Here is a 26,593-nt window from a genome sequence, read left to right as displayed (position 1 = left end):
TCTAACCCGGAAAGCGTCATGTGAATTTGTGGTAGCCTTGGTGTGCGGTTACCCCATGTGGCAACTAATCAGGGTCGACTTTTCTCAACACCCCTTCCTTGCCCTTCCTTGACCCATATAGCTAGAAGATTGACGTCCGGATGTCGTTGAAACTGTGTTTATTTCTAGAAGATAAAGAGATCTCACCGTGTCGCATCAGAAAGACTCCCTGTCTCGCGCACTCGATGGAACGGGGTCGCGTGTGTGGAGCAGTGAAGCTTATGGGGCTCCAGACACTATGTGCCTGCGGTTGCGTTGTTTACATGGTCGATCTTCGCGAGGAGACCAGATTGTCCAGACTCCGTGGGCTACACACAGACAAGCCTCCACACATGCTCCCATCAATGACCGTGGCAAAAGAAGAAGCTGAGGTTCGAAGAGAGAGAGGGTGGCTCACCAGAACTCATGCACATTCCTTTGGCCCGACTCATGCGGTCCTCGAGCGCTACTAGCTGGCCTCGCGACCACGAGACGATCAATTCTCCCGCTCCCACAGTCAATTTCGCGTAGAATACGAAGGCCTGACAACTCATTGCGTGGTTCTGAGGGCCATGACTGATTTAGATGTAGATGTCAAGATGGGTTCTTCGATGGGCCTCTCGTGACCCTTCCCGTGCGTGACCAGACGAGGGTGGTTATAGATTGAAGGATCGAAGGATTAATGTACTGTGCAGGACTCAACCCTGAATCGCCCACACCTTGAAGTCACTAGCTGTGGTTACCTTCGAGTGCACCAAGCCATTCAAGTCGCGGCGGTCAGACTCTCATGAGATGGCAGACCTACGGATCACCGAGCAACCAGTAACATACACGCCGGGAGACAAGCACAGAGCACAATACTTTGAATTGTTTATTTCATGTCTGGACGCCGATGCTTATGTTGCGGCTCAGCCCATCTGTCAACGCCGAAGCAGGCTGCTCATATTGTGCCCGTATACATCATTGCACTGAAGGCACCACTGATTGATTTGCCATCCCATCGTAACCATGACCCTTACACAACCCCATTGATCAAAACCCATGTGAATGCCCGACCACTCCGAAACTCAAAGCAAAAAAGGATTGGGTAAGCGCGCCATGTACCAGGAGCAGGCACGAAAAGACCCAAGGCAAAGTCGTAACAGGTAGAGTATGACTGGCGAAGTGTTTAACCGCCAAAGCCTGGAAACTGTTAGCAATGAATTAGAATTGAAGGACAGAAGTGAGTCGAACCGTAGAGAGTGCGGCCTTGTCTCTTGAGAGCATAGACAACATCCAGTGAGGTGACAGTCTTTCGCTTGGCGCTGACGAGATGTTAGTATCTGATGCGCAAAGTTCGAATGCTCGTAGATGAGCACGACTCACTGTTCAGTGTATGTAACGGCATCACGGATGACGCCTTCCAGGAAGGTCTTGAGGACACCACGGGTCTCTTCGTAGATCATAGCAGAAATACGCTTGACACCACCACGACGGGCGAGACGTCGAATAGCGGGCTTGGTGATACCCTGAATGTTGTCACGGAGAATCTTTCGGTGGCGTTTGGCACCACCCTTGCCGAGGCCCTTGCCGCCTTTTCCGCGTCCAGTCATGTTGATTGAAGGGTTGAAGTAATTGAGGGTGTCGAAGAATGGGTGGCGGTTGAAGTGTTGTTGTCGAGTATGAGTATTGAATGAATTGGATGGATGGATGGATGGATAGATGGAGAGGAGACGATGGTTGGAAAGGCGGCAGGTGGGGAGAGACTTATGCACCGCGGCAGAGCCTGTTGAGCGCCCGCGAGATCAACCCGACGCAGCTCGGATCACAGCCAATCAGAATTCAGATCCGAGAACTGGGCTCACCTGCGAACTCCCTCGCCGCCACGTTGATTGACTGATCTCTCAACCACACCAGCATGAATTGCTTGATCTTTTGGAATAGCGACCGAATGAGACTGAGTGGTCAAGTTGACCATGAATTTACCAATTATTACGGAGTGTTGGGCGTGATGGCGGAGGTGGGCAGAGGTGCAGGGCAGCGTGCCAGATCTTTGAGGTGGTACGCCAAGCAGCGGGATCAAAGCCAATTTCTGATTTTGGCCGAGTTCGCAGAGTTCTGAATCACCAGCAAAAATGGGGCAGAATGGCTGCTGAATCATGGGGGTTTTTGGCAGCCCTGATCTGATCACTTTTCGTTATGCCATTCTTTGCCGCTGCAGCCTGGGCCACCAACTCTGTTGTCACTGCTCAAATCATCCCGCAACCGCACATCAGATCACGCCAAGCGCCTGCCTTTCAGCCCTTTCTTCCTACAAATACCTCGCTCCCACCCACTTTGTCCGCTTAGCTTTTCTTCCCCATCCAGCCTCACTCATCATCTCCATCTCCAGTCTTCCACCCAGCCTGACCTTCATCAACCACTTGACACAACCTTCAATCTTTCATCGGATAATCCATCGCCATGGCTCGTACCAAGCAAACTGCTCGCAAGTCCACTGGTAAGACCTTGCTGCTGCCTCACTGGCGTCTCAGAACCCCGTCGCTGACCCATGTCTTCTAGGTGGCAAGGCCCCAAGAAAGCAGCTCGCCTCCAAGGCCGCTCGCAAGTCTGCCCCAAGTACTGGAGGTGTCAAGAAGCCCCACAGATATAAGCCTGGTACCGTCGCTCTCCGTGAGATTCGTCGCTACCAGAAGTCCACTGAATTGCTCATCCGGTATGTCGCAGCAACGTCAACGCAGTTGCCCAAAGTACAGCAGCTAACAATCTGAACAGCAAGCTTCCCTTCCAGCGTCTTGTTCGTGAAATCGCTCAAGACTTCAAGTCCGACCTTCGATTCCAGTCATCCGCCATCGGCGCTCTTCAAGAGTCCGTTGAGGCATACCTCGTCTCTCTCTTTGAGGACACCAATCTGTGCGCAATCCACGCCAAGCGTGTCACCATCCAGTCCAAGGACATCCAGCTTGCCCGTCGTCTCCGTGGTGAACGATCTTAGACGACAAGTTGAAATTTGCAACTTCTCGATCAACAGTCAAATGGCAGGTTGGGAAAGTTTCATGGTCATGATTTGAGTATGGGGGGTTTTCACGAGTTGACACAAGGCGAAACGGAATGAATTCATAGGGGCTTGTATTGCTTTTTCACACAACATTGATCACGGGTGGTAACGGGGGGCTTCTGGCGTCTTCTGCTCCTGCTCGTGCATGTACATCACGCAGCATCATACCAGTCAGCATGACTATGACGTGGACACAGCAGAATGCGCTGCATCAACCAGGTAGAATCTGAATGCGATTCAGGTTAAAACGTTCAAGCACGTGTTTCTTCTGACCCGACCCGTAATTCCTCTGAAGGGAAAACTGAAAACTCCCCAAGATGCCACACCAGTGCTTGTGCTTCGACGCGACGGGCACAGTTTCTGGGGCAATAGATTCAGGCTCTCTGGGGTGTCAGCAGCTGGTGATCCAGGGGCGCGGCGCCTAAGATGATTCGCATTTGGGGGCTGCAGACGGCGTCATCGGGGCGCGCAACCCAGTGGATCCGGCTGCGACTGGCTACGGCAAATTCTCCTCCGATATAGGAATGAGTCGCTGATGGTTAACTGTGTTATGAGATGACATTCTATCACCATGGCATTCAGTCAATAATGCACTCTTTGCATCGGGCGGCGCTCAAGTTCAGTGCCAGATCGCCGTGGTTTCGGGCACGAGTGCCAGGCCTGCGAGCCCGACTGAACCCTCATGCCCAGAGGAACTCCTCCAACTCGCCCAGTTCAAGTCGCATGAAGGACACAACGAGTTCGCCGTCGCCGTCGCAAACCAAACTCCCTCCACATTCGCTCAATGAAGTGCCCGTCGGCGAGACTGCGAAGCCCGTCGAAGCCGTCGACATCCCCATCCAGCTGTGGTATCATCGTCTGGGGCCCGTGTCTTCGTTCTTTCAATGGTTTCATCGCACACAGTTGAAGAGGCCATATACCGTGCAACTATGCACAACCTTGACGACCTACCTATGCGGTGATCTACTGGCACAGGATATTGGAGGGGAACTGTACAATCCATGGCGAACACTGAGGATGTTGACAATTGGAGCCATTGCGGCGATACCGGGCTACAAATGGTATGAAATCCAAATCCGAAATCCAAATCTGACGGGCAAACATATGGTCACCCGATCTGACAGAGGAACGTCGGGAAAGCATGGAAGGAGATGGAGCACAGAAGACGTGAGCTAACGTCAAAGACATGCAGGTTCCTCTTCCTGGGCCAGAGCTTCAATTATCCCTCGAAACTCGCCTCCATCGCAACAAAGGTTGCTGTCAACCAAGTTGTCTTCACTCCCGTCTTCAACACATACTTTTTTGGCATGCAGGCCCTACTGACCGGCGAGCACGCGTCGGGCATCATCATGCGCATTCAAGCTGCGGTGCCGGTCAGCATGCTCAATTCTCTGAAATTATGGCCTGCGGTGACTGCCTTCTCTTTTGCCTTTGTTCCGCCCCAATACCGGTTCATGTTTTCGGGCATCTTTGCCGTCGCGTGGCAGTGCTATTTAAGTTTCCTCAACCGCAAGGAAGAGAAGATCGAGGCGCAGATCGATACTTTGAATCACCCTGTGCTGCCGGAGAGCATTGTGGCGAAGTAAAGCTGCTTCAAGGACGGTCTAACGGGTCTATGCCTAGAGTGACTCAGGCCGACTTGGGAGAGAAATCCGTCGGGGAGAAGAGATCTTCTCGACCTAGGGCAGGGTTGGCAGCCCTAGTTTACGAATCTCGTTCTGTCGCTCTGGTGTCTATGGCATGGACGCATTTAGTGGTGAAAGCACGGGCGAAAAGGCCTTTGGTAAACAGGTCCTATCATAGACAGCATCTAGGCAGCAATGTCGGGGTTAGATTATAGAACATAGAGCAAAATCAGAGCAATATCCCATCGATTGGACCTCATACATCCTCTGGGCGGGTTGTCCAGACCCCACGACGCGTCAGGAGCAAGCGCGAAAGCGCGCCTCAGAGCAGGCAGAAGTGCCTTCAATGCGAGTCTGCCTGAAGGAATTGAAATAAACAAGCAGCATGTCGAAGTACATATATATGTCACGATTGAACGTGGAGATGGACGGGTCAATTGTTCTCCTTTGCGTTCATATTCTCCAAAGTCGTTGCGGACGCTCATGAATCATGACAGCCACAAAACCACTAGCAGCCCATCATCCACCCCCGACAATGTCGACCCAAGACCACAATGTATTGATGCAATTTGAAGTGTTGAACACTCTGACCGTGACAAAGCCGCCGGAAGATGAGGACACGGACGAGTACAGTGACTTTGGGGAAGACCCTGAAGCTCTCGAGATAATTGACCAGCTCCTCCTTGAGGCCGCGGGCAAATCGGGGCAGGAACAGATAAACGCGCCCCTGGTTGTAACAGACATCGAGGACTATGAAGAACCTCGAGGCGTTCGTCTGCCTAAGGTATTTGGTCTCGAGGCAACGCGTCAGTGGGAGCTCGAGAAACGGTCTGTTCAGGCCCATTTCCTCCAGAACATTTGTGAGCAAAGGCGTAAGTTCTGTACAACGCCATTCCCAATGCTTTGTCTCGCTGACAAGCTGACCAGCGCCCAGCCGAGCAGAAACGAGTATCTGGAAATGAAGAAGATGTAAGGCCGGCACGAGAGAAATCTCCACGAACCGCGCAGACCAAACAGGATGCTCAGCAGGAGCAGCAACTCCTCGAACCTGACACTCGATCTCCCCTGGAACGGTTTCGTAAACCTCCCATGAAAGCCCTCTCTGTCACCGATCTCATCTCCCCCGCATGGTGCGAATTACAATATTACTACGTCTTGACCAAACATGGCCGGAAAAGGAGGACACCCGCAATGAAACAAGGCAGTGCGGTCCACCAGGCATTGGAAGACGAAATACACGTCACTGTTCCCGTAGAGATCATCAAGAGAGAAGATAGTTGGGGACTTCGAATCTGGAATATCATCCAGGGACTGAAAACGCTCAGACGGACGGGCAAGACGAGAGAGTTAGAGATTTGGGGATCAATTGGTGGAGAGCTGGTAAACGGGGTCATTGATGAGTTGAGCTACGAGTGTCCTGACCCCAAGCTTGAGGAAATGAGTCGGAATCTGCTGGAGCACAAGGACGTCGAGCCTCCACTACCAGAATATCAGGCCAGCATTAGGGACTACCTGGTGACGAACGAAACTCGAGACCAGGGCCAGTCGCTGTCGCAGGCTCTGAAGGGTGGCAATGGCGACATTGACAAAGAGGCCAGTAGCAAGCCTCCCGCGTGGAGGACGAGGAAGTCAGGGAAAGAGGATGTGAGGCGAATCTACATCACCGATGTGAAGACACGAGGCACTCCCACTCTACCGACAGGTTCGGCCATTCGTCCTACCTTGGTCCAACTCCATCTCTACCACCACATGCTGGAAAATATGGCTTTGGGAAAATTCTCCCTCTCCCAGCTTGCGGAGAGGTATAAGTTTGATGTCCACGAGACATTCTCGGACACGTTCATCGCGCAGATTGGAGGGTTGAATCAGGACGTGTTTGAATCATCACAACAAAGTGACGATGTCAGGCAGGATCTGCCGCCGTCGACGCAGGATTCGATGGATGTTCTCCTTCAGCACAACACCCTGGCCAGTCTGTGGGATTTCATGATGGAGCAGTTTCGATTGACCTTCATCATCCCTTCAAGTTCAACGTCAGCGTCGACTCCGCATACAATCAATTCCTTCGACCGGAACCAAGATCCTAATATTTCACCCCCCTCCACTCTCTCTGCCCTGCCTACGCCGCCCTCACAACCAACACGCCTCTCTCCTATCCTCACAGCACGTTACATCTCCAGCAACTACAAGCATTTCAGCAACTCAAATGGCTCCGCAGAAGCTCAGTCGCAGAACCTCGGAAGCAAATCCGTCCTCTTCAACCCCTCGTTCTTCACGTCCTCCCTCTACTCCTCTTTAGCATTCTGGAAGGGCGAGCGGGAACCGCGCGGCGTGGAGGTCACTGACGCGTGGAAGTGTCGCATCTGTGAGTTCCGCGACGAGTGCGCGTGGATCAAAGAGAGAGACGAGGACATGGTACGCGAAGTGAGGGAGCGGAGGAGGCTGAAGGAGGAGCTTGAGGACCAGGGAGACGTAGACGAGGAACGAGTGGGCGGCAGGCGAAGCCGGGTCTGATTGGCAATGACAGTAACGCGAGAATACCGAGTATATCGTGATGACGCGTAATATATGTCAGCGGTGGATGTTGTTGAGTACATCTCCCAAAGCTCGCTCGACAGGATCTCATTCCTCATGGGATGAGCAAAATCAACGAGAGAATAAAATCTTGAGCAGAGGCTATATTATCCACATACTGCTGAGACTCTGGCAAAGCCGGTTTATAGTTGTCCAGATGCCCAAACAGGACCAGACTTCCTATATCCGATAAATATTTTTTGATGGCATTCAAGTTGGCGTGATTCTTTTTATAAGCAAGTAGGAGCCACCGCTCGAGAGATACATACATGTATATACTTCGTATACAACCGAGAATAGCGTCTTAGCTTGTCATGTCCCATCACCAGGGATAACTCCTCCTCTCGTCCTCCTCGTCCAACTTTAGCCCTCTGTCCAACTGCTCCTGGTGCTTCTTGTCGAGATACTCGAGCAGGACGGCCCCGTACTTTTCCTTGCCCTTGTAGCGGGACACGTCGTCGCCCCAGCTGCGGATGGCGCTGGCCAGGCGGCCGGGCACGTAATCCTCGGCGACGATCTCGGTGACGGGGTGGAAGTACGTGCGGATGGTAAACACTACGCCGCCGGAGCGGGGCAGCCGCCGCAAGGTCTGGCGCTCGGAGCGGAAGAAGTGGTGCTCGATGGCGCGGTCCTTCTCGGCCGTGTTCCAGCTGATGTTTGGGTTGTCCTCGCTGCCAATCGAGTATGACCATGCCAAATCGTCGTCAACTTGCAAGAAGTAGTTGTTGCGCGCCACCAGCTCCTCGGGCTTGAGGCGACGGAAAAAGTTCATCATCCCCTTCTCCAGCTTCTCCTTGAACTGCGGCACGTCGCCGCTCGTGTGGATCTGTGACAGGGGCATCCCGTACTTGTCCTCCAACCGCCAGAAGCCCGGTAGCAGGATCGCCCCCGCGAGCAGGTAGTATTGTCCGTCTGCCCCCTCGATCATGATCGCCAGGTCGTCCTGCACCATCCGCGCCGCCGTCTGCATCGGGTCTTCTGGCAGCGGCCGCGACGTTGTGTCGAGCTCCTCGCCCGACCACAGGTTCTTGATCCCCTTTTCCGTGCGCTGGTACAGAGTCGGGTACCGGTCTGGCAAATACGAGCGGAATTCTTCGAGCAGTTCTAACGCCGCGGGATATGCTTCGGGCGCCGTCTTGCAACATTTGTGCCCGCGCTCCAGAATCCGCCGGGTCTTGTCACCGTGGAACCGCGGGAAGTGGTTGTCCAGTTCGATCCAGTCGTCCCACTTCACGTTACGGAGGCCCATGGTGACGAAGTACTTGGGCCCGTAGCGGAACGGGCGGTAAGGGAGAGGTTTGGTGTGCTCGATGGACCAGTTTTCGTATGCGGGTGGTTTGGGACGTTGGAAGTCGGACGGGATCCATGTACCTGGTTTGCGGGCCTGAGCTGCATTGGTGCCTTTGCTATAATTGGCCTTTTCGAGTAGAGGTGTCGGCGGTGTTGATGGGCGAGACGGGCTGGCGAGGTAGCGTGCGCGCCGGTAGGAGATGTACCGGCCGATAGCAAAGGCGAGAAAGACAAACAGGGTCAGGCCATAGAGGACTTCTTTGAAATGGGGCCTTTGTGACAATCTCTGTAGGTCCAACTGAGCTGACTTTAGAATCGAAGAGCAATGGTGTTTAGATTTCTGAAGATGGTCGTTGGCTTGTTTAACGTAGGGTTGTACACGGGCATTTGCTTGCTCAATGTATGGTTGTGACCGAGCAACAAGGTCCGAGAATCTCTGTCTGAGGGATTGCGAGTCCATGGTGGCGATGGGAAGAAGACGGCCTACACTATGGCACCCTGTATGGAGAAACAAGGGGAGCAAAGAGAAACAGAACCCAAACGCCCGAAAGGTATATGAACTTTTAGAGAAATGGAATCAATGTCTGCATTCGACGTGCTGATCCGTCGAGAGGCCACAAGAAGCTCTCCAGGCCACGGCTCCGGACAGCGCCAGATCTCCAAACGTGCGATTCTGTTATCGCATGGGCGCCTTGCCGCCCACTCGGATTCTTATCATCGACTTTGGTCTCAAGTCTGTGGTTGGTCTTGTCCAATCAGCCCGCCTTTTCTGGGCTGGACAAAAATGCCTTTTCGGGGATGGCGCATTTTCCCCCCAGGGCAGTGCGTGGAATGGGGCAAGCCACCGCGACATAGCTGCTTCCAGGTATCGGACATGGGCGTGGGGTTACCCGGACTGGATTCTCCCAGCTATATACGGTCCAGTTTCGAAAACTGCCGGCGCTCTTGAACGAAGTCTCTTGTTCATTACACCTTCCTTTGGCGCAGCAGGCAATGTTCACCCCAATGTCGACGATATCTGGGAGGCACGAATGGTAGATCAGGAATCCAAATCGTCCTAGCAAGGGTTCCAGTTCTCGAAGCATCCAAGAATGGGGCGCAGGAGATCTTATCCCAATGGTCCTTGTCCAGGATATAAAGTGGTTCGTGCCCAGTGGCCTCCATGCCGGGCATGTAGGAGTCGACCAAGAACGTGCAGTGCTGGACATCAACATATTTTCCAGGATCTTCTTCGTTCCGATCGTTCATCCCCGGCGGTATTAACCAGGTTCCCGGAAAGAGCCCAAACCCAGTCTTGCCCTCGTGAAACTCGCCGGGCAAGAGCCCATCGAACTCGCTCTTGATGAATTTCGCGTGGATGTTGTGTGGGAGAAAGTGCGAGGATGGGAACCGGTACCAGTCCTTTCCGAAGCAGACTATATTGTCAACTTGCGTCAGATTTGATGCGTTGAGCGTGTCGTATATCTGCAATGGAGCTCTGTACGCGGTCACCGTACCAACGATACGTAGCAGCCCAACATTGATGGCTAAGAGTGCAATGGGTAAAATAGCGGCCAGTTTTAATTGTGCCGGGACTTTTCCAAAGACGAACGAATTGGTCGAACCGATCCATGTCAGGAGGGAGTGAAATGCTATCGCTGCATTCAAGGCCAGGAAAGGGTAAGCAGGGAACATGAATCGCTCCTCCTTGTGGGGTTGGACAGTGAAAATGGCCAGCCATAGATAGAACGGAGAGAGGAAGGTAAGAGTCCTGAGAAGTGTTTGTTTGGTGGGATACTGGCGCAGGATGATAGACTGGAACAGGACGAGCGGTCCTGAAATCCCTGCAAGGATAAACCACATATTGAAGTTGAGCAGCAAATTCCTCAGGTAGTAGTTCCATGGCTCTGTCCCAAATATATTAGGACCACGATCTTTGCCGCTGAAGACATTGTAGGCGACGATACGCCAAGGCACCACCGCGATCTTGTGGTAAAAGAAAGTGTCGACGCAGATCTGAAGAACAAGAACAATTAAGCAGCGCACGCCACCGTACAGGTACTGCAAAAAGGTCTCAAAAAGGTCTGTTTGTCCTACCACGGCCATGAGCCATTCCTCGACAACGAATGGAACAATTAGTGCCCCTGAGAACGGCCATCCGAGCAGAGCACCAACTCCAAACCACATGATGCCTGTGGCAGTTTTTGATCTTCCGTGCCAATCCATGAAAGATGTCAGTCCCAAAGCAGCCGTGTACATGGCAAAGCTGGATGGCAGAAATGCAGAAGAGGCGTAGAAAAACCCCGGAGTGAAGGCAACAATCATGAGGTATATCACTCCGACTCTCGGATTGACGACTCGAGATATGGCCGAATAAAGACGGACCTCAGTCGCGGCGCAGGTAAATGCCAGCACGATACGCAAGGCATAAAACTCAAACATCTTCGACCTGCCAAAGAGGCCCGCAATTTTGGGTGGGAGGGCGTGTAGGCCAATATATGCCCAGCTCCGAATGCTGAATTCCGGAGAGTACTCCCAAGTCTGGAGGCCGTAACCATGGTTAAGGTAATGAAGTGGTTCCCAGTAGTTGAAGGTCTCGTCGCAGTCCTGTATTGGAGCATACAGCGCTGCTAGGAGGTGTGACGCAAAGCACACATAGAAGGCGACGTTCAGAGGCAGGAAGAACTTGGTAGGTCCTGGCCGAGGAGTTCGCTGACCCTTAGCTCTTCGCCGCGTCAGTGCTGGATCCAAGCAGAACCATTGCTTCCTCACCCTTTGGAAGACCCAAAAAGATCTGGTCGCCTGTTGAGACCCTCCAAGCTTGGGCCCATCTTTCTATGAATTGGCTTTTGGGTTGCAGTGTCCTGTGACCAAAAGTAGTTGTGAGGGCAGGGGACAGATATGCCAAGATAATATATGCCAAGATACATTCTATTTTTGGAATAGCGCGTGCGAGTCTGGGTTAGTCCCATTTAGGATGTTGCCAGTTCTCTCAGCCAGCCACGTTTTGGATGCTGCCCATTCACATGTATTTGAGCCCAGGAATCTGTCTTGCCGAGATGCTCAGACGCCCAGACCTCATGGCGGCGGCTCGAACCCGTGAGCGACTTGATCGGAGTTTTGAGTGCGCGGAAACATATGTGTGGAATCCCTTCTACAACGCCGACTGACACCCACCATTTTCCGCCGGCTCTAGGCTCGGATAATCAGATCCAGGGACAACGGTAGTAGTAGTGGTGCTTTGAAGCTTCAATTGCCGTCAGTTTCGTGTCCTCCAGAAAGTGTCATGCCTTGTCAGCTTGATATGTACCAGACGAGCAGGATCTGAGGCACATTCAAACTTCTTCAGCCTGAGAACAATATGCGCCTCCTTTTCCTACCGTATAATCCATCGAAAGATTCTCACGACGTCGACGAGACAGCAGAGGAATCCCCACAACAGCATGCCGCTAGGGCCTATCATAGCAAGGCAAAGTCCATCAGAAAGTCTGCCCTCCGCGCCCGACAGTTGTCTGCAGGTAGAGGCAAGGATCCAGCCGCGAAGGCCGACTCGAAATCATCCCTTGAATCGAGCAGCGATGGCCGTGTCAGGTCCGGAAGACCGATTCCTGAGCCAAGCACCGTTCTAGGGGCGGGCAGGGTTGACCCATTCAACGCCTATTGTACCCCGGATCAGCCTTTGATGGTTCATGAAATGCTTGATCATGGTCAGTCTATTCTTTTTTCAAATTTCCGTGGACATTTCTATTATCACTGCTTACGCCCAATAAGATATTGAGTCCATTCCAGCCCATTTTTTGGTACCACGGTCAAAAGGAATCTAACTGTCATTCTCAGCCATCTCGTGCCAGTGGTCTCTCTTTGCCGCAGATGACAGGCCCGAATCTCTGCTCATGGTGAAGAAGTCGGTCATGGACACTGCGATCCGCTCTCCGTTGTGTTTCCATACCCTCGTCTACTCCGGTGCTGCTCACAAAGCTTTTCACCAGTCTCCAACCGTCGACAATTCAAAGAGCGCGGTGTTACGCTTGACAAGCAAAGTGGAAGCGATCAAGTCGCTCAGAACGGCCCTGCAGTCTCAGGCGACAGCCTTGGCCGATGAAGTCATCTTTGCTATGGCTTTACTGGCCATTGTCGGACATGGAGAGAATGTCAGCGCTGTAGAGAAGCGTGAGAGAAGGACAATGTCAGCCGAGCAAGACGGCCAGTTCTACGCTAGCATGGAATATGAGTGGCAACACATGAAGGCCGTGATCGAAATCGTCAAGATGAAAGGTGGACTGCATACGATCCGCCTTCCTGGCCTTGCCTTTGCGCTTGCTTCGTAAGCATACGATTGGAGAAGTCAAGGTGCCATTCATTGACAGTGACTGCAGCTTCGATATCCATACGTCCATCATGTTTCAAACAAAACCATCGTTTCCTCTATTTATGCCATCCTCGCCAGTTGTCGGCACCTGGCTCACAAGCCAACCCGGAAGCCCAGCATTTCAGAGATGCCCCAACCTAACTACTGGGTTCTACTTCTTGACAGACTTGGGCCTGCCTACAGCTATCGAATTGCTTAACGTCCTGAACATCATTCGCGATCTGATCGTTGCTTTCGACAGCTATCAGCGGCGCGATGGTGAAGCTCCCCCCATCAAGATGATCATCTTCGCGCGAAACTTGAATCAACACGAGCTATTGACCTTACCCGACCTATCGGAGGAACTGTTCTCATCAAGTTTGGCCTACGTTGATACCCCAACTATTTTGAAAACGCATCGAGCACTTGCACTGTATGAAATCTGTCGGCTGTGTGCCTTTATCTTCCAGATTACGGTGCTTCTGCCGAACCTGCACGACAACATAGATGTGACCATACCCTATGCCCGGCGCATCAAACGATGTCTGCAATGTGCAACCACCGAATTGAATCTGCACCAGGACTCAATCTATCATTCGTTTTTCCTTTGGGTCGCCATAATGACGGCTTGGTCCGTAAGAAGCACAATCCTTTATGACTGGTTTGTCGACTTCTTAGTTCAACATGTGCGCGCCGAAGTGGCAGGTCGAGAAGTCGACTATAGGGAATCCTTGCGGATGACCGTGGAAGAGAGACTGGCCAGATTTCTCTGGCTTGAAAGTGAATGCGAAGCACCTTGCGCGGAGATCTGGGAAGACGTGACGGCTTCGCTGATTCTGGATAAGCAGTGCGCGTTTTGTTAGGCCATTGCATGATATCCTTCACGTTCTGCGATAAGGGCCGGCTAGTTTCGGCGCCCGTTCGCGGATGCCGGAGTAGCTGAAGAGCAATGACGGAGGGTCGATGGTGGGGTTCCAGAGTTATCTTTCAAAGGTCGACTCTATCCAGTGCCACCATTTAGCCTGTGGTTCATCTCGCGGCGTCGCTGGGGGCTTCCTTGGTCTCATTTTTCAGGTCGGCCATATTCATCCCACTCTTGGTCGGAGCAAAGGAAGGTAACAGTCAGTTATCTCTGAAGACATCGGTTGCACCGGTTGTGTCGACGCTGGAGGGAGAGGTTCCGGGAGGGGAGGGCAGAGAAGAACTCTCCCTCAATCGATTCGTTGTCGCTTTTCGTGGGGTCTTGTGATTGCTACACGCTCAACGAACTAAATACTCGGTTGACATGGATGATATCAGGACATGTGCGGAATACTTGAATGAGGTGTACTCGAAGAGCTTAATTAACTGGGTCTGATCAGGCGGTCGTCCGCTTCTACGCGTGGAAGTGCGCACATGCGGGCGGAGACATATCGAAACTAGCTGGTTAAGCTGGGCAAGGCTGGGCAAGGCTGGGGCAACAGATAACTACTTGTAGGGGTAGGGGGATTTCTTGGTGCGTCGTTGGGCTTGACATTCCTTACACCTACAAGTCAGAAAGCTGAAGACATCGCACTTCAATACTTACGCAATATAAATATCTGCATTACGTCTGCGGTGGACTCGGTGCTGTCCCATAGCTGCTTCCCGCTCAGATCCTTGCCTGGTCCTTCCCATCCTCGCCCAGTGGCCTCATTGGCCTGTCCCTGTAGCTAAGCGCAGCGCGTAGCGAATCCAAGTGTTCCTGGTAACCTTGGGTCCCTCTGAAAGGCTAATACTAATACACACCCTCTTCCTCGGACTTGCCTTACTGCGCAGCAAACTGTTATTGCACCGCTCTCCAGGCAGGCGTTTCGCCCCTTGCCATGCCTCGTCGTTTCTAGTTCTCCATCTCCCTCCCAAAGATAAAGCAGGCTTCCTACGTTGATCACCGCGCCTAGTATGATTACGAGTCATTTCCTTCTCGAGGTCTCATTATTGTCTTTTCTTCGTCTTCAGGTCATTGGTCTTGTTTCCATCCTCGATAGAGAACTTAGGTCATTGGCAGCCCTCCAGGATGTGTCTTCGCAAGCGTCGGGCTAGTGACGGTGGTCAGCCCAACAGCCAAATATGCTCGTACCAAAACTAAGGACTCTCGACTTGATGAGGTGAAAGGTCTTCACCTAATGTTATCGTCGTTCTAATTTCAATAGCAGGAGATGACTGGTTCTTCTGACCTTCCAGAGGCCCGTGGGGACTTCAAAATCGAGGTTAAGCTTAGATCCACGTCCAAGGCTGCCCGCAATGACCCAAAAATTCACACTGCCTCAACGTGAGCTATACCGAAAGGTCCTCTCGGAGCAGTCCAATGGAGGACCAGCTACTGCAGCATATCGCGCCGCGGCTTACTTTGCAGTCCGTCGTCTTAAATCAACTCACGACGAAGACGAATCCGATAAGCAAGCAAAAACACCTCTGATAATGGCGATGCTGGTAATGTTCACAAAAGTGACTCCCTTGAAAAGGTACCTGTGAGCATGGGAGAGACCGGGAAAGGCATCGATGCAGAAGAGAGTCAAGGAGACGATGTCGTGACTTGCCAGCATGGCGAGCAGACCGAAGGTGATGCGGAACATGAAAGTGACGACGACGACGACGACGAAATTGGCGACGACGATGAAAGTGACCTAGACGCCGAAGACGAAAGTAGTGGAGACACCAGTGAGGACGAAGATCGCTCCGAGTTTGATCCAGATTATGAGTTCGAGTGGCTAGAACCAATCGATATCGAAGTAATTCCTGCCATAACCCCGACAAACGCGGCGAACCGATGAGGGTTGTAAATTGCAACGCTAAGTTAATTAGAAGAGGCTAAATGCGGGATGATTTCTATGGATAGATGGAGCCACCTTCAAGAGAGACATCAATGCTCGCATTTAACCTATTCGACCGGTACGGTCGACTGAGATCTGAGTTCAAAACCCACCCGGTCATGAAGGGAACTGGTGTCTGGGGTCAGGAACTGGATCACGGGGATATACTCCTCATTGAAGAGGTCTTTGTCAACAAAGACTACCGCAGACAAGGACTTGGTCGAAGAATGATTGAGTCACTGTTGACACGGGCCCGGGAGAAGACGTGGTCTTTCTTTGCTTTCGTCTGGCCAACCTTCTTGAGATTGAACGACCTCAGCCGAGAGTGGGACAGCTTACCAGACGATGCGGAAAGACATAAATTGGAAGAACGCGAACATGACCGGGCTACCACGTTTTATAGGTCTTTAGGATTTCGAAGGGTGGGATCCGCAATCTGGTTTGCCCTTGGCTCTTAACAATGATCATCCCTCACACCAGCTTACCTCAATAGAGGATTTCAACCCCCCAAAGCCGCCTTCAACCCCTCTCCATGCCCTCTTGACCGCATTACAGCAGATTGCCAACCCTCCTCCGTCCCGTCTCGACCGAATATTGAACCCGGAGCTTCGCGAATCCCCAGACTTTCTTGACGTGCTTCAGAACTGTATGCAACAAAATGGTTCAGCTGATGCCTGCTGGACGAGTAAGGGCAAGTATGGCAACACAGTCCTTCATCTTATTGCGTCAATATTCAACGTTGCGTGCGTGGAATGGGTTTTGAAGCAAGGCTTCGGAGCTCGGCTTCTTAAAATGCGCAACAGTCGAGGCGAAGTCCCTCTCGATTTAGTGCAATTCAAACTCGAAAAACTCCGCACGCAGAAGGTTGTCAATCAATTAACTATACCTATCTCCGACCGATTTAAAGGACATAATGATATTGCTGTCCGTTGTTTAGTCTTGCTTAAAGGACTGGAGTCTGTGGACTCTCTCGTAGAGCTCCAGGGTCCGGATGCCCTACAGCGAATAGTTGGCGGATGCACGTGCGGACAATGTCTGAGAGGTTTTTTAAGTCCTAGGATGTCGCACGCTCTCCTATGTTAGGCTCATCTCGGACACTATATGATGAATAATGACCTCGATCAGTGGCTCGGGGCAGACTGGGTTGAAGATTGGGAGGATTATCTCGGTTACTTGCCTTCGAGGGTGCTGACCAACCTCATAACAAATAAGTCCATGCGTCAGGGCTTTGTGAATCTCTGGCTGCACGTTACGATCTGTCTGGAGAAGGGGGACGTGCCTCACGCATCCAATGTGTTGGACGTTGTTAGAGTTGCTCGGGAGTGGCCATCTGCTACTAGAAATTTTCTTCAAAGAGGAGGCACCGTGGAATCAGTGTTTCTGGCGATATATAGAGAGGCCATCAAGCAGGATAAGTGGACGGGAGATGGGGAGCACCAGGAGATATTTAGCGAGGAAATTGCAAACCTGCCTGAGTGTAGGAATGACCATGAGTTTGGATATGTTAGTGGTATGTGCGGTTACAGGCGTATTTGTCTCAGACCGACAAGGGATTTAATGGGCAAACGTCTTGACGAGGACGGAAACATTATCGATTCACTGCAGTAGCTGCTTCACGAGCTGGTAGGGCGTTCGATTAGGGTTGTGATAGAACATAAGGAAAGGCGCGTTGCTCAATGGTATTGATATCTGGCGCCCTTATGGTTCAGACTGGAAGATCTTCGTTCACGTGGGCTCTACTCCGAAGTAGCTTAGTTGTCTTCTCGAGCCATGCATGGGGAGTACTCAGCTTGGCAGTGCGGTCATAGACGCCCGTTCTTTCAAGAATGGATGATTTCCTTGTTGGTTTTGAGGGCGACTGTTTCTAATAATCCCTCTGCATTCGTTGTGATTTCGAGGGAGAACCGCCTCCAGAAGCGGCGGCAGAAACCGCCAAATTTGGTAGTGTATTTGCAGCTTGCGTTTGAACTGTACCCTTGGGCCTGGCGGTGCAACAGTGTGCGCGGTTAAGCAAAATGGTGATCCAGGCACCGAGACGCCTAAGGCCTCCGTTAAACTGGGACCAACCAAATGGCTACAAACGACAGTGCGGTGATTCATTGCTCCCTGTGATGCTGCCCAATAAATTCTACACCAGCGGTAAACTTTTGGTTAGCCATCTTTTGCCGCCGAACCTATGCACAAATGCTGTGGAAGGACAAGACAGTACCTAGGTACGGAGAGACATTGTCAATTTTCGAGGGCACCACATCTCGCGCACGCTCAAAAACGTCTCGAGCGCGTCTTCTCACTTGACGGGCCATCCGATCTTCTCGATAAACTCCTCCATGTCCTGCAGCATTTCCTTTGGCTTTTCCATTGCCGCGAAGTGGCCACCCTGTATATTTGTTGTCAAACTCGCGTTAGCCTTCTGCCATATGAACTCGCATGTGTGTATGTATGTATGGATGGATGCCATAAGTGCAACCCCTGACAGATTGAAATATACTTCCGATATTTGTATAACCCACGTTCAGAAACACTTCTCCACTTGAGCAGACGGGCATGGGAAGGGAGCGAAAAAGGGGGGGAAAGATGGCCTGCAAAGGTGGCAAAACTCACCGACTCATGCTGTCTGAAGAGCACGAGGTTGTGGCCCTGCGCGAGCACCCACGCTCTCGGCACCGGTGCTAGCTCCTTCGGGAACCACGAGTATGCCACCGGTTTGTCGTTTTTGTACTTTGGATTTCCGTGCGGGAGGCCGCGGCCACCTGGAACGGAAAACTGGTTTGAGGAGTCAGCACATACATCATAGCCTCGTTAGCAGCAGAAGAACATTTGTGGTATTCTTCGTACCTCGCGGTAGCAATAGATGCAACGTGGGAAGGATTCGGTGAACCAGTACAAGGTAATGGAATCCAGTATGTTCTTGAGAGGCGGCGTTTCGTCGGTCCACTCGATGAATTTCTCGCCAATCCTGTCACGTTTGCGATTTCAATTATTTGGCCACCACTTTTGCATAGACGCCGACATTGGGCCTTCTTCAAGGGCTATATTTGAGATTGCTTACCATGCTAGCTGAGCAATTGGGCTGGAAGCGAGCACAAACCCGATTGTCGCCGGTCTGGTGCCGTGTTCTCGAGCATATGCATTTCCCGTCGTGTAGAACGCCTTCATTCGTGTCTCCATGGCTTCTTTCTCGGCTTCGGTGATTTGGCTCTCGTCAACGCCTTCCGGTGGTTCGCTGGACACGGCGAAATTGTCTGGACGTTCCTCAGTTGGGGGATGACGGGGCCGGATGGAAGATACTCACAATGAACACCTGTAAAAGATGACTCCGTCAGATACACACTACATAATTTGCTTGGCTTTGATCGGACTAGTTCCGCTCACCTTTACACTGATCATAGGTTCCTGCCATGACCTTGGCCGTGAAAGAGCCAATATCGCCGCCTTGGCAGATATACCCACTCCCGAAGCCCAGACCAACCATCAACTTATTCATGATGCGAGCAATATCTTCGGTATCGAAGTTCTTGGTCAGGGGTGGACCGGAGCTGAGGGTCCACCCCGGCAGCGAGGGTGCAATGATGTGGTAAGGCAGCTCCTCTGGCGAGTACTTCTTGCGATACAGGTCCATGATGTCGAGAAATTCAAAATGGCTACCAGGCCAACCATGCATGTAAAGGAGAGGGACGGCATTTTGTTTCTTGGAAAAGAGACCAATGAAGTGGACGCGGAAATCCTCTCCGTCGTCGTCCTTGATATGGGCGATGAAGTTTGGAAATGAGTTGTTGTACTTTTCGACAGCACGCCTGTTTTCAAGAGCTTAAGATCTTGACTGTTGTTGTCGCCCGTCCCGAAGGATCAGAACATACCAGTCATATTCATTCAGCCAGTATTCTTTTGCCTTTTTCATCCAGTCATAACTGACACCAAACTTTCCATCATCAGTGTGTGTGTTCTCATATGTGCGTGGGGCTAGCTTGGAGAGTCGCAATAGGTCTTTGAAATCAGAGAGGTCCTTGTCGGGAATTGACAGGGTGAATGTATCCAGTTTGACCTCGGCATTTTGAGGGACAGTGTCATAGCCTGCCATCTTGTAGGTAGTGTATGACTCTGAACCTAGGTCAAGTAGGGGGTGAAATAGTAGAAAGGACGGGAAGGAAAACGGGGGAGCTGGGTCTATCCGAGTGAGAAAACCGGGGGCCTCGAGCCTTTTATACTAGTTCTTACCGTCTCGCTGATTGAGGCAAGTGGGATACCTCGGATCAAGGTTGTGCAAGATCCCTGGTGGCTGCATACTCTGATGTGTCGCTGCTCTGGCTCCATCCCTCCATTCTTAAAGGGGATTCATGAAAGACATGTCTAGTGCGACTGCTCATGCTTCTCGGGTTCCTAGACAGTGTCAACATGGACCGATGATAGTTTTCGATTAGAGTAATGTCTGTGAAACGGTGACCTTTCAAAGCATCCCCATCTGGAGCATGTGTGTTGCTGGATATTGTGGCCAAGAGGTGGGGCCCGAGATCTCCGCAGAGTTGAAATCACCAAGTGCCGAAGTGCGGGCATCTGTTAACTGGAAGGGAGATTCAAGAGTACCCTGGGGCCTGCATTCTGGATTGACACCGCGCCTAAACGAGACCGGCATAGTGGGTCGAAGCGCTAGAAACGGTGAGACGATATATTGAAATATTCCTCTCAGCCAAGTTTAATCCACGACCTGCGTGGTCCAGCCTCCTCCCAGGCCTTGCTATGGATCTGTCCCACGGCGATCCTTTCAAACGCATCAATACCAGGCCGCAGCACTAACACGTTCACCAAACCACTACCGGGCCCCTGAGCGCGGAACTCGTAGGCATCAAACCGCTTGACATCACCTTCGACCCTGGTCAGGCCTTCGCGTTCCGCATAGGCATCCCTGCTCTGAGAAATGGCGATTATGATTTTATCGTTCAGTGTACGCAGGGATTCGAGGTCTTGCTTCGTCCGCCCTTGCACTCGCCGCAGGATTGAGTGGTAGTCGATGTGTTCGAAAAGAATCCCGCAATGTTTGCCGTGTTTGTCATAAATGCGGACGACAGCTTGACGCGTCTGAAGATGGATATGCTTCGAACTGCTCAAGTAGACTGGATCAGTATCACGAACTATTGAGAAAGTGGGCCCATCCACGAATGGCGGCATAAAATGGAGGACTTTATTTTTCTGTGCCTGCCTGACATCCATGCTTATCCGGCCGAAATATTCAGCAAGAAGGCCCGGTGAAGCTTTGGCATCATTAGCGGAGCATGGTCTCTGATATCCGAGCAGTCGCAGTATCGTTCCCTCACGAATTATGAAAAACTCGCCAACCAGCGAGTCAGGAGGTGGTTCTTTGTCCAGTGGCAGGAGACGGTAGTCGGAGGCGCCGACCCAACCTGCCCAGGACCATGTCGGAAAATCCTGAGTGACTGCGCCATGCGTAGAGCATGTCGATGGCCAAACCTTAGATGGCGAGGAAGAGGTTGTAGATGCCTTTCCAGGCCTCCTCTGCAATGGCTCCGTGGGAGACCACAAGAGGCCAAGATCAAGTGCGGCAATGGGGAGACCACAAAGCGTCTCACTCTGGAAATCATCTTTGAAGGCCGACAACATGCCGGAGAAAGTATCTAGAATGTCAGTCGGCTGCGTCAGATCCCGAGTAGTATATATCTCCACCAGCTCACTATAAGCCCTGAAGACCTGTCGTAATTTTTCTTGGAGACACATTACCTATTTTACGGAGTTCTGTGATTGGGTTTCTGATAGTAAACGCAGGTCCCTCGTCGGCGTCTTCACCTGGATCATCCTGGCCTCCACTTTTCGAACCCTCTTCAGTATATCTACCTTGCAGCATTGTCTCAGAGACAACCTCCTTGCTGCATTGGAAGTACACATAGCTGGGGGAGAAGTATATGTTTCGACGAGCAAGTGTTTGCCCCTGCAAAACCCATCCTCGCGTATTCCATGTCGAGCTTGTTTGCGCATGAGCCAGAGGCTGTGGAGTGGAAACCAAACGGACAGTGTCTGTTTCAGCAACAGGGTCTTCTCGCAGAGCGAGGTCAGTTGACCCTGAAGTTATCGAGAGAACTTCGACCCTCTGTGGAGCTCTCGAGTTGGGTGACACTCCTGGCAAGCCAGCATTGGCATCATGCCCTGCAAGAGCAACAATATTGGTGAATACCTTTTTGTACACAATATCCATTCGTCCTATGTCCCGTTCCTTCATCGTTGCATCGTCCTGGATAATACAAAGCGCATCGGTCCATAAATATCGCTCACCCAGCGATCGGACGAATATCATGGCGTCTCGTATAGTGTTGGGATATTGTGAGGGGTCCATGCTTGACTTCTGAAAGCGATCTTGGATATTAGCATTGATCGTTTGGGAAATCTTGACCTTGCCCCAGGCATAGCTCAGAGTAAAGTACCTCTCCGCAGATGATGCTTGAACCAAACAATTGTCCTGGACATCGATAAGGATTAGCGGGATCTCGCCGGCGTACCTCTGGGTGTTACCCAGGCTGTTGCAGAGTTCTCCATGATTGCCGTTACATTCATAGAGCCAGCTGCGGATCTTTCCAAAGTCGACTCTCTCATCGCCCTGAGCAACTGTGGATACCGCTTGTTGTAAATGTTCAGGAACAGACTTCCAAGCAAGGCGTGGACAGGGCTGTCTTAGGGCGTCGGATAAATTGTCTGGTTTGAGCAATCGCAGTGCTCCGACGGTCGTCATGCCATACTCGACCCCCAGCATGACCTCCCCAGAAGGTAAGAGTTGTGCATGGAACTGTGTGCCTTGTGTTTCACGATCAATCTGCGCGAGGTGTGGATGCAGGGTGTGCCCTCCGTCTACTGTATCGAGCGACAGGATCAAGCGACAAATCGAGCAGTGTTTTCTGGTAAGAAGTTGAGAATATGTCCCGAAAGGGAAGAACTTGTTGCTGCCCCAGGTGAAGCCGCCACCATCCATAGGTTTCAGTAATTTGACATGCCTGCAAACGCGGCACAGGTTGGGATTGGGAGATTTCCCTTCCAGTTTCTCTTTTGCGAAGCTCTCGTCTTCAAGTCGCGCTTCTAGAGCCTCAAAATTCGCCCACGATTTCGGATCTTCATCTTCCGTGTAGCCCAGGACACTCTTAACTAGACTTTCTGCGGAAAATACGATTCGCTTGCGATGAGGGTCAATGGCCAGCTTCCTGTGTCCAAAAAAAGAATCGGTATAATCATCCTGATCAAGCTTGCGGCTCCTGGTCCACCTTTCTTCATCTTCTGTCGACTTTATCGCTTCCTGTTTCCTCAGCATGTCGATGTCCGCATCAATTTGTCTCTGTGACAACGTATGATCAGAGGCCAGGTGCCTGCACAAACTTTCAAGTTCGTGCCCGTGCTCGCGGCACATGACTATCAGGCCTTCAAATGGTCTCCGGGATTCGTGGATGGGGATGTGCCATTGAAGGAGTCGCGCCAGAGCCTGTTGCCTAACTGGGCTTTCTACTGCAGCACGCTCGATTGTCTCAAGGCATGAAGAAAGATTGAACAAATCGGCAGAAGGAAATTTTGGACGAGTAATGTCAAGTTTTTCGTTCCATTCGCCAACGCTTACAGTGACGAACGAAACGAGATCTCTCAGATGCTTGATATCATGAGAAATGAGGTATTTTTTGGACAGGATACCAACGAGCGACAGATTGCAACAGTGTCGCTTTGTATGCGACTTCGGTACTTCATCATGGAACAGGCGAGCTTCCTCGAGGGCTGATTCCACGATGTCCATAGACTCAGCTATGTAGACATACTCGACAAGATGAGATAAGAAATCTGAGACATGGTCGGGTCGAATTTGATACATAGAAGGTATTGACTGAAGTCTCTCCCGTGAGTGCCCTAGAGCAGCGTCCAAGTCCGCTTTGTCGCCACTCTGCTTGTACCTCTGGTGGTGTAGAAGTGATAGTTGGAGCAGAACATCGGGTCGGCGCTCATGAGTCATCCCGAGTGACGTCAATCCAGCCACGAAGCCGGCGATGGCACTGTCGAGGCGGTTGATATCCTTGGTCTGCTCAAATCTATCGTGGAGTATGTATGCTCTGACCAGCAACGCAGAGCCGTGCTGTGCTGAGCCAGGAGGAAAGCTCTTAAGTTGTTTCTCTAGCAGCAACAAAGCCTCTTCCGCATCTTCAGCCTGGCGACGCATTTTGTATCGAGCATGTAGACGAGCACCGAGGTTGACTGTAGTTGTCTGGTATTCCTGGCTGTCTGTATGCGCAAGTTTCAGGATTTCTCGGCCACAGCAAATGGCCTCGTCAAGATCCGTAGCATTGTTTGTTAACTGTGCTCTGTGTGAGATGCTGTATCCCAGATTGTGGTAGATTGTGCAGAGCGAAGGATCATTCGTCAGCAAAGCCTCGTCCCTCGCTTGCTTTGAGTGAGTTATGGAGCTATCAAGTACTTCCATTGATTTGGATACACTAAAGCTCGTCATCTCGACATATGCCAGTCTGTCCAGGAACTTTGCCCGCTCCAGAGACGGTGTCTTGAGAAGTCGAATGATTGCTTGATAATGCTGAATGGCCTTGGCGAGGTGGGTTGGATCCTGGGTAGCTCCAAAGAGCATTTCTGTAATGGAAGCCGATGTTGTCCGGGACGCGATTTCCTGGTCTGCTGTCAGATTGCCAGAAGCTATTTCTTGCTGTGCCAGGTTCATCGATTGTAGGATCCCAGCTAAAGCATCTTCAGCTGTCGCTGGCACGACATCTGGTCTTTCCGCAGAGGATGAGGCCACGACTGATGATTCTCTAGGAGACGCGTGCCCTCGGCTGGGTGGCGGTCCTGGCTTTTCCATGCCTGCTCGTCTAGGGACCGCTATTCCGTTTTGATCTTGGTAGTTCAGCCTTGTTGTACCCTAACAAGGTGGATTGGTCCTTCAGGGGGTAACGTACGGGGCTGACTCTACGGGTGCGTACCGGATAGAACGTGACAGATAGAGCCGTCTTCTGTGATGAGGAAAAAAAAGGATAGGAGTGGGAAGGTAGAAGACTACTCCGTCCATCCCATCTCGCCGCATTTTCGACCCCAATTGTGATCAATGTTTCCAGTATGAGTTTGGCTCGGTAGTGGTGATCGCCTGGGCGATCTTACTCAATACAGGCGGATAACCCTGGTGGCACCGATGTCGCCGCAAGGTGCGTGGATTCCCTGATTGGTCGCAACGGAGACGTATTTGGATCGCCTGTCCGATTACTACAGGATACGACAGATGTGAACACCTGTTTACTTGCTGGTTCATCCAAGGAACTATCCAAAATCTGATCTGTGACGTTGGTAGACCCTTCCCGATTCTAGGTTCGAGTGTTTCCTGCCTTCTAGGCATTTTGAAACGTGGACCAAATGACCGCGTCTACGCCTCACAAAGCTGGCGTACAGGGCTCCAGCAGTGTAGACGGCCACAACGGACATAGTGGCAGGCCATTTGAAGTTAGACGGCCGAGGAAATATAATGGTCGACGCGTATGCACAGAGTTCAAAGGTATTCTGAAGGGAGGACTCGGTCGTGGAGAAAGCCCCACGATATTCTGGCTCAACCTGTTCTTGGATGATCACTTGTGCCGAGAGCTCAAAACCCCAGAGGCCAATGCGGCTGAGGATCGTGCCTCCAATAAGTCCAGAGGCGGCCCAAATCGGCGACCCCGCTATCCAGAAGAATCCAAGGGCGATTGCTAGACAGGCCATTTGGAGGTTGAGAAACCAAAGGCCCGATCTGACGGGCCCGATCCAAGCCATGATTGTTGGCGCCATCCAGGTAGCCGACATCTCACACCCAGTTGATATCAAGCGGATCAGTGCAATCATTGTTGAGGTATAACCGCTCGCCAGAAGATATGTGACCATTTGTCCAGCGAAGGACAACACCGTCAGGTACAGGATGGATAGTGAGAGCGAAGGCAGGAAGGCACCTTGAGACGTGTATATCTTCAAATTTCGCCACAACGACAGCCTAACAGGACCACGTGGGACGGACTCGGATGCTTGTGTCAGGTCATCGCTGCATTCGCTTGACCGGGTCGAAGACGGACGACCGCGCACAAGACTCGGGAATGCCTCATATACCCTTGCAATGAGGACATATTCTGCGATGGTTGAGATGGCATTGACGGCGCCCATGACGGCGATGGCAATTCTTGTGTTGTAGCTCTCCAATGAGGCGATGAGCAGAGGACTGCAGAGTTTGCAGAAAAGATCGATACGACGCATTTGGGAATTAAGGGCTCGGAGGATTACTTCGTTGTCGCCCGCAATTACCACGACCCAATCTCTTTCGATAGACACGGTGTTCATGATTGCACAGAGCTTTTCAACACAAGCCAGGACAATAGTGACCGCCAGGAGTGCGTAAAGACTCCACGTGTTGAGGAACGGCCTTTGCCAGAGCATGATATAAAAGACGCCGCAGGAAAGCACGACGGCTCCGCGTTGATAGACAATTGAATCGCGAACAACCTTTAAACGTGAACCTGTATCGATATACCGTCCAACAAGAGGGGCGAAAACGATAGCGGCCAACGCCCGGACCAGAGCGTAGATGGACAACGGTAACAATGTATTTGGGAAGATGTTGGCTAGGAACAAGACGGCGCCGAATTCGAATGCGCGGAAATTCCAGGTGGATAGAAAGTGGGAAACATAGAGTCTCCGAGCAAGTCCGGGGGATATTTCATCGCTCGCTGAGTCTCCTCCTGCATTGACACTCGCCAGGAAGGGTGCATCGCCTTCGGAAATGGAGCCAGCTGACATAGGGCTACTGTTGTTAGCACCTCTGTCAGGTAGAGAGTCCAGCGAGGGAAGTCTTGACAAAGCAATGCGTTCTGACGGGAAAACCGCGACATCAGCCATGAAG

The 26,593-nt window shown here is 51.7% G+C and overlaps 11 protein-coding genes across 11 annotated transcripts; 5 read left to right on the top strand and 6 right to left on the bottom strand.

Moving 5' to 3' along the window:
- Positions 1-1,186: 1,186 nt before the first annotated feature.
- Positions 1,187-1,610, bottom strand: Z519_01292 (histone H4; the record flags this gene model as incomplete). The annotated part of the gene is made up of 3 exons (XM_016759049.1): positions 1,187-1,200; positions 1,252-1,322; positions 1,384-1,610. 3 exons carry the CDS (start codon positions 1,608-1,610, stop codon positions 1,187-1,189), a joined length of 312 nt encoding a protein of 103 aa, XP_016624377.1.
- Positions 1,611-2,460: 850 nt separating this feature from the next.
- Z519_01291 (histone H3) lies at positions 2,461-2,992 on the top strand (the record flags this gene model as incomplete). The annotated part of the gene is made up of 3 exons (XM_016759048.1): positions 2,461-2,497; positions 2,560-2,713; positions 2,773-2,992. The coding sequence occupies 3 exons, from the start codon at positions 2,461-2,463 to the stop codon at positions 2,990-2,992; spliced, it is 411 nt and encodes a 136-aa protein (XP_016624376.1).
- A 651-nt stretch (positions 2,993-3,643) lies between these two features.
- Positions 3,644-4,641, top strand: Z519_01290 (uncharacterized protein; the record flags this gene model as incomplete). Its single annotated transcript, XM_016759047.1, has 2 exons — positions 3,644-4,116; positions 4,248-4,641. 2 exons carry the CDS (start codon positions 3,644-3,646, stop codon positions 4,639-4,641), a joined length of 867 nt encoding a protein of 288 aa, XP_016624375.1.
- Positions 4,642-5,215: 574 nt separating this feature from the next.
- Positions 5,216-7,194, top strand: Z519_01289 (uncharacterized protein; the record flags this gene model as incomplete). Its single annotated transcript, XM_016759046.1, has 2 exons — positions 5,216-5,552; positions 5,615-7,194. The coding sequence occupies 2 exons, from the start codon at positions 5,216-5,218 to the stop codon at positions 7,192-7,194; spliced, it is 1,917 nt and encodes a 638-aa protein (XP_016624374.1).
- Positions 7,195-7,576: 382 nt separating this feature from the next.
- On the bottom strand, positions 7,577-9,004 carry Z519_01288 (uncharacterized protein; the record flags this gene model as incomplete). The annotated part of the gene is made up of 1 exon (XM_016759045.1): positions 7,577-9,004. One exon carries the CDS (start codon positions 9,002-9,004, stop codon positions 7,577-7,579), a length of 1,428 nt encoding a protein of 475 aa, XP_016624373.1.
- A 506-nt stretch (positions 9,005-9,510) lies between these two features.
- Positions 9,511-11,354, bottom strand: Z519_01287 (uncharacterized protein; the record flags this gene model as incomplete). Its single annotated transcript, XM_016759044.1, has 2 exons — positions 9,511-11,248; positions 11,296-11,354. 2 exons carry the CDS (start codon positions 11,352-11,354, stop codon positions 9,511-9,513), a joined length of 1,797 nt encoding a protein of 598 aa, XP_016624372.1.
- Positions 11,355-11,884: 530 nt separating this feature from the next.
- On the top strand, positions 11,885-13,734 carry Z519_01286 (uncharacterized protein; the record flags this gene model as incomplete). Its single annotated transcript, XM_016759043.1, has 3 exons — positions 11,885-12,230; positions 12,361-12,847; positions 12,900-13,734. The coding sequence occupies 3 exons, from the start codon at positions 11,885-11,887 to the stop codon at positions 13,732-13,734; spliced, it is 1,668 nt and encodes a 555-aa protein (XP_016624371.1).
- A 1,632-nt stretch (positions 13,735-15,366) lies between these two features.
- Z519_01285 (uncharacterized protein) lies at positions 15,367-17,310 on the top strand (the record flags this gene model as incomplete). Its single annotated transcript, XM_016759042.1, has 4 exons — positions 15,367-15,621; positions 15,729-16,124; positions 16,183-16,626; positions 16,786-17,310. The coding sequence occupies 4 exons, from the start codon at positions 15,367-15,369 to the stop codon at positions 17,308-17,310; spliced, it is 1,620 nt and encodes a 539-aa protein (XP_016624370.1).
- Positions 17,311-17,989: 679 nt separating this feature from the next.
- On the bottom strand, positions 17,990-19,780 carry Z519_01284 (uncharacterized protein; the record flags this gene model as incomplete). Its single annotated transcript, XM_016759041.1, has 6 exons — positions 17,990-18,079; positions 18,304-18,465; positions 18,538-18,658; positions 18,752-18,944; positions 19,075-19,496; positions 19,560-19,780. 6 exons carry the CDS (start codon positions 19,778-19,780, stop codon positions 17,990-17,992), a joined length of 1,209 nt encoding a protein of 402 aa, XP_016624369.1.
- Positions 19,781-20,382: 602 nt separating this feature from the next.
- Z519_01283 (uncharacterized protein) lies at positions 20,383-24,541 on the bottom strand (the record flags this gene model as incomplete). Its single annotated transcript, XM_016759040.1, has 2 exons — positions 20,383-21,329; positions 21,433-24,541. The coding sequence occupies 2 exons, from the start codon at positions 24,539-24,541 to the stop codon at positions 20,383-20,385; spliced, it is 4,056 nt and encodes a 1,351-aa protein (XP_016624368.1).
- A 452-nt stretch (positions 24,542-24,993) lies between these two features.
- Z519_01282 (uncharacterized protein) lies at positions 24,994-26,589 on the bottom strand (the record flags this gene model as incomplete). The annotated part of the gene is made up of 1 exon (XM_016759039.1): positions 24,994-26,589. The coding sequence occupies one exon, from the start codon at positions 26,587-26,589 to the stop codon at positions 24,994-24,996; it is 1,596 nt and encodes a 531-aa protein (XP_016624367.1).
- Between the last annotated feature and the right edge of the window lie 4 nt (positions 26,590-26,593).

The sequence above is a fragment of the Cladophialophora bantiana genome, assembly GCF_000835475.1.
Source record: "Cladophialophora bantiana CBS 173.52 unplaced genomic scaffold supercont1.2, whole genome shotgun sequence".
NCBI lineage: Eukaryota > Fungi > Ascomycota > Eurotiomycetes > Chaetothyriales > Herpotrichiellaceae > Cladophialophora > Cladophialophora bantiana.
Note: the sequence above shows the minus strand (reverse complement) of the source record. Positions and strands in the feature narration are given on the sequence as shown.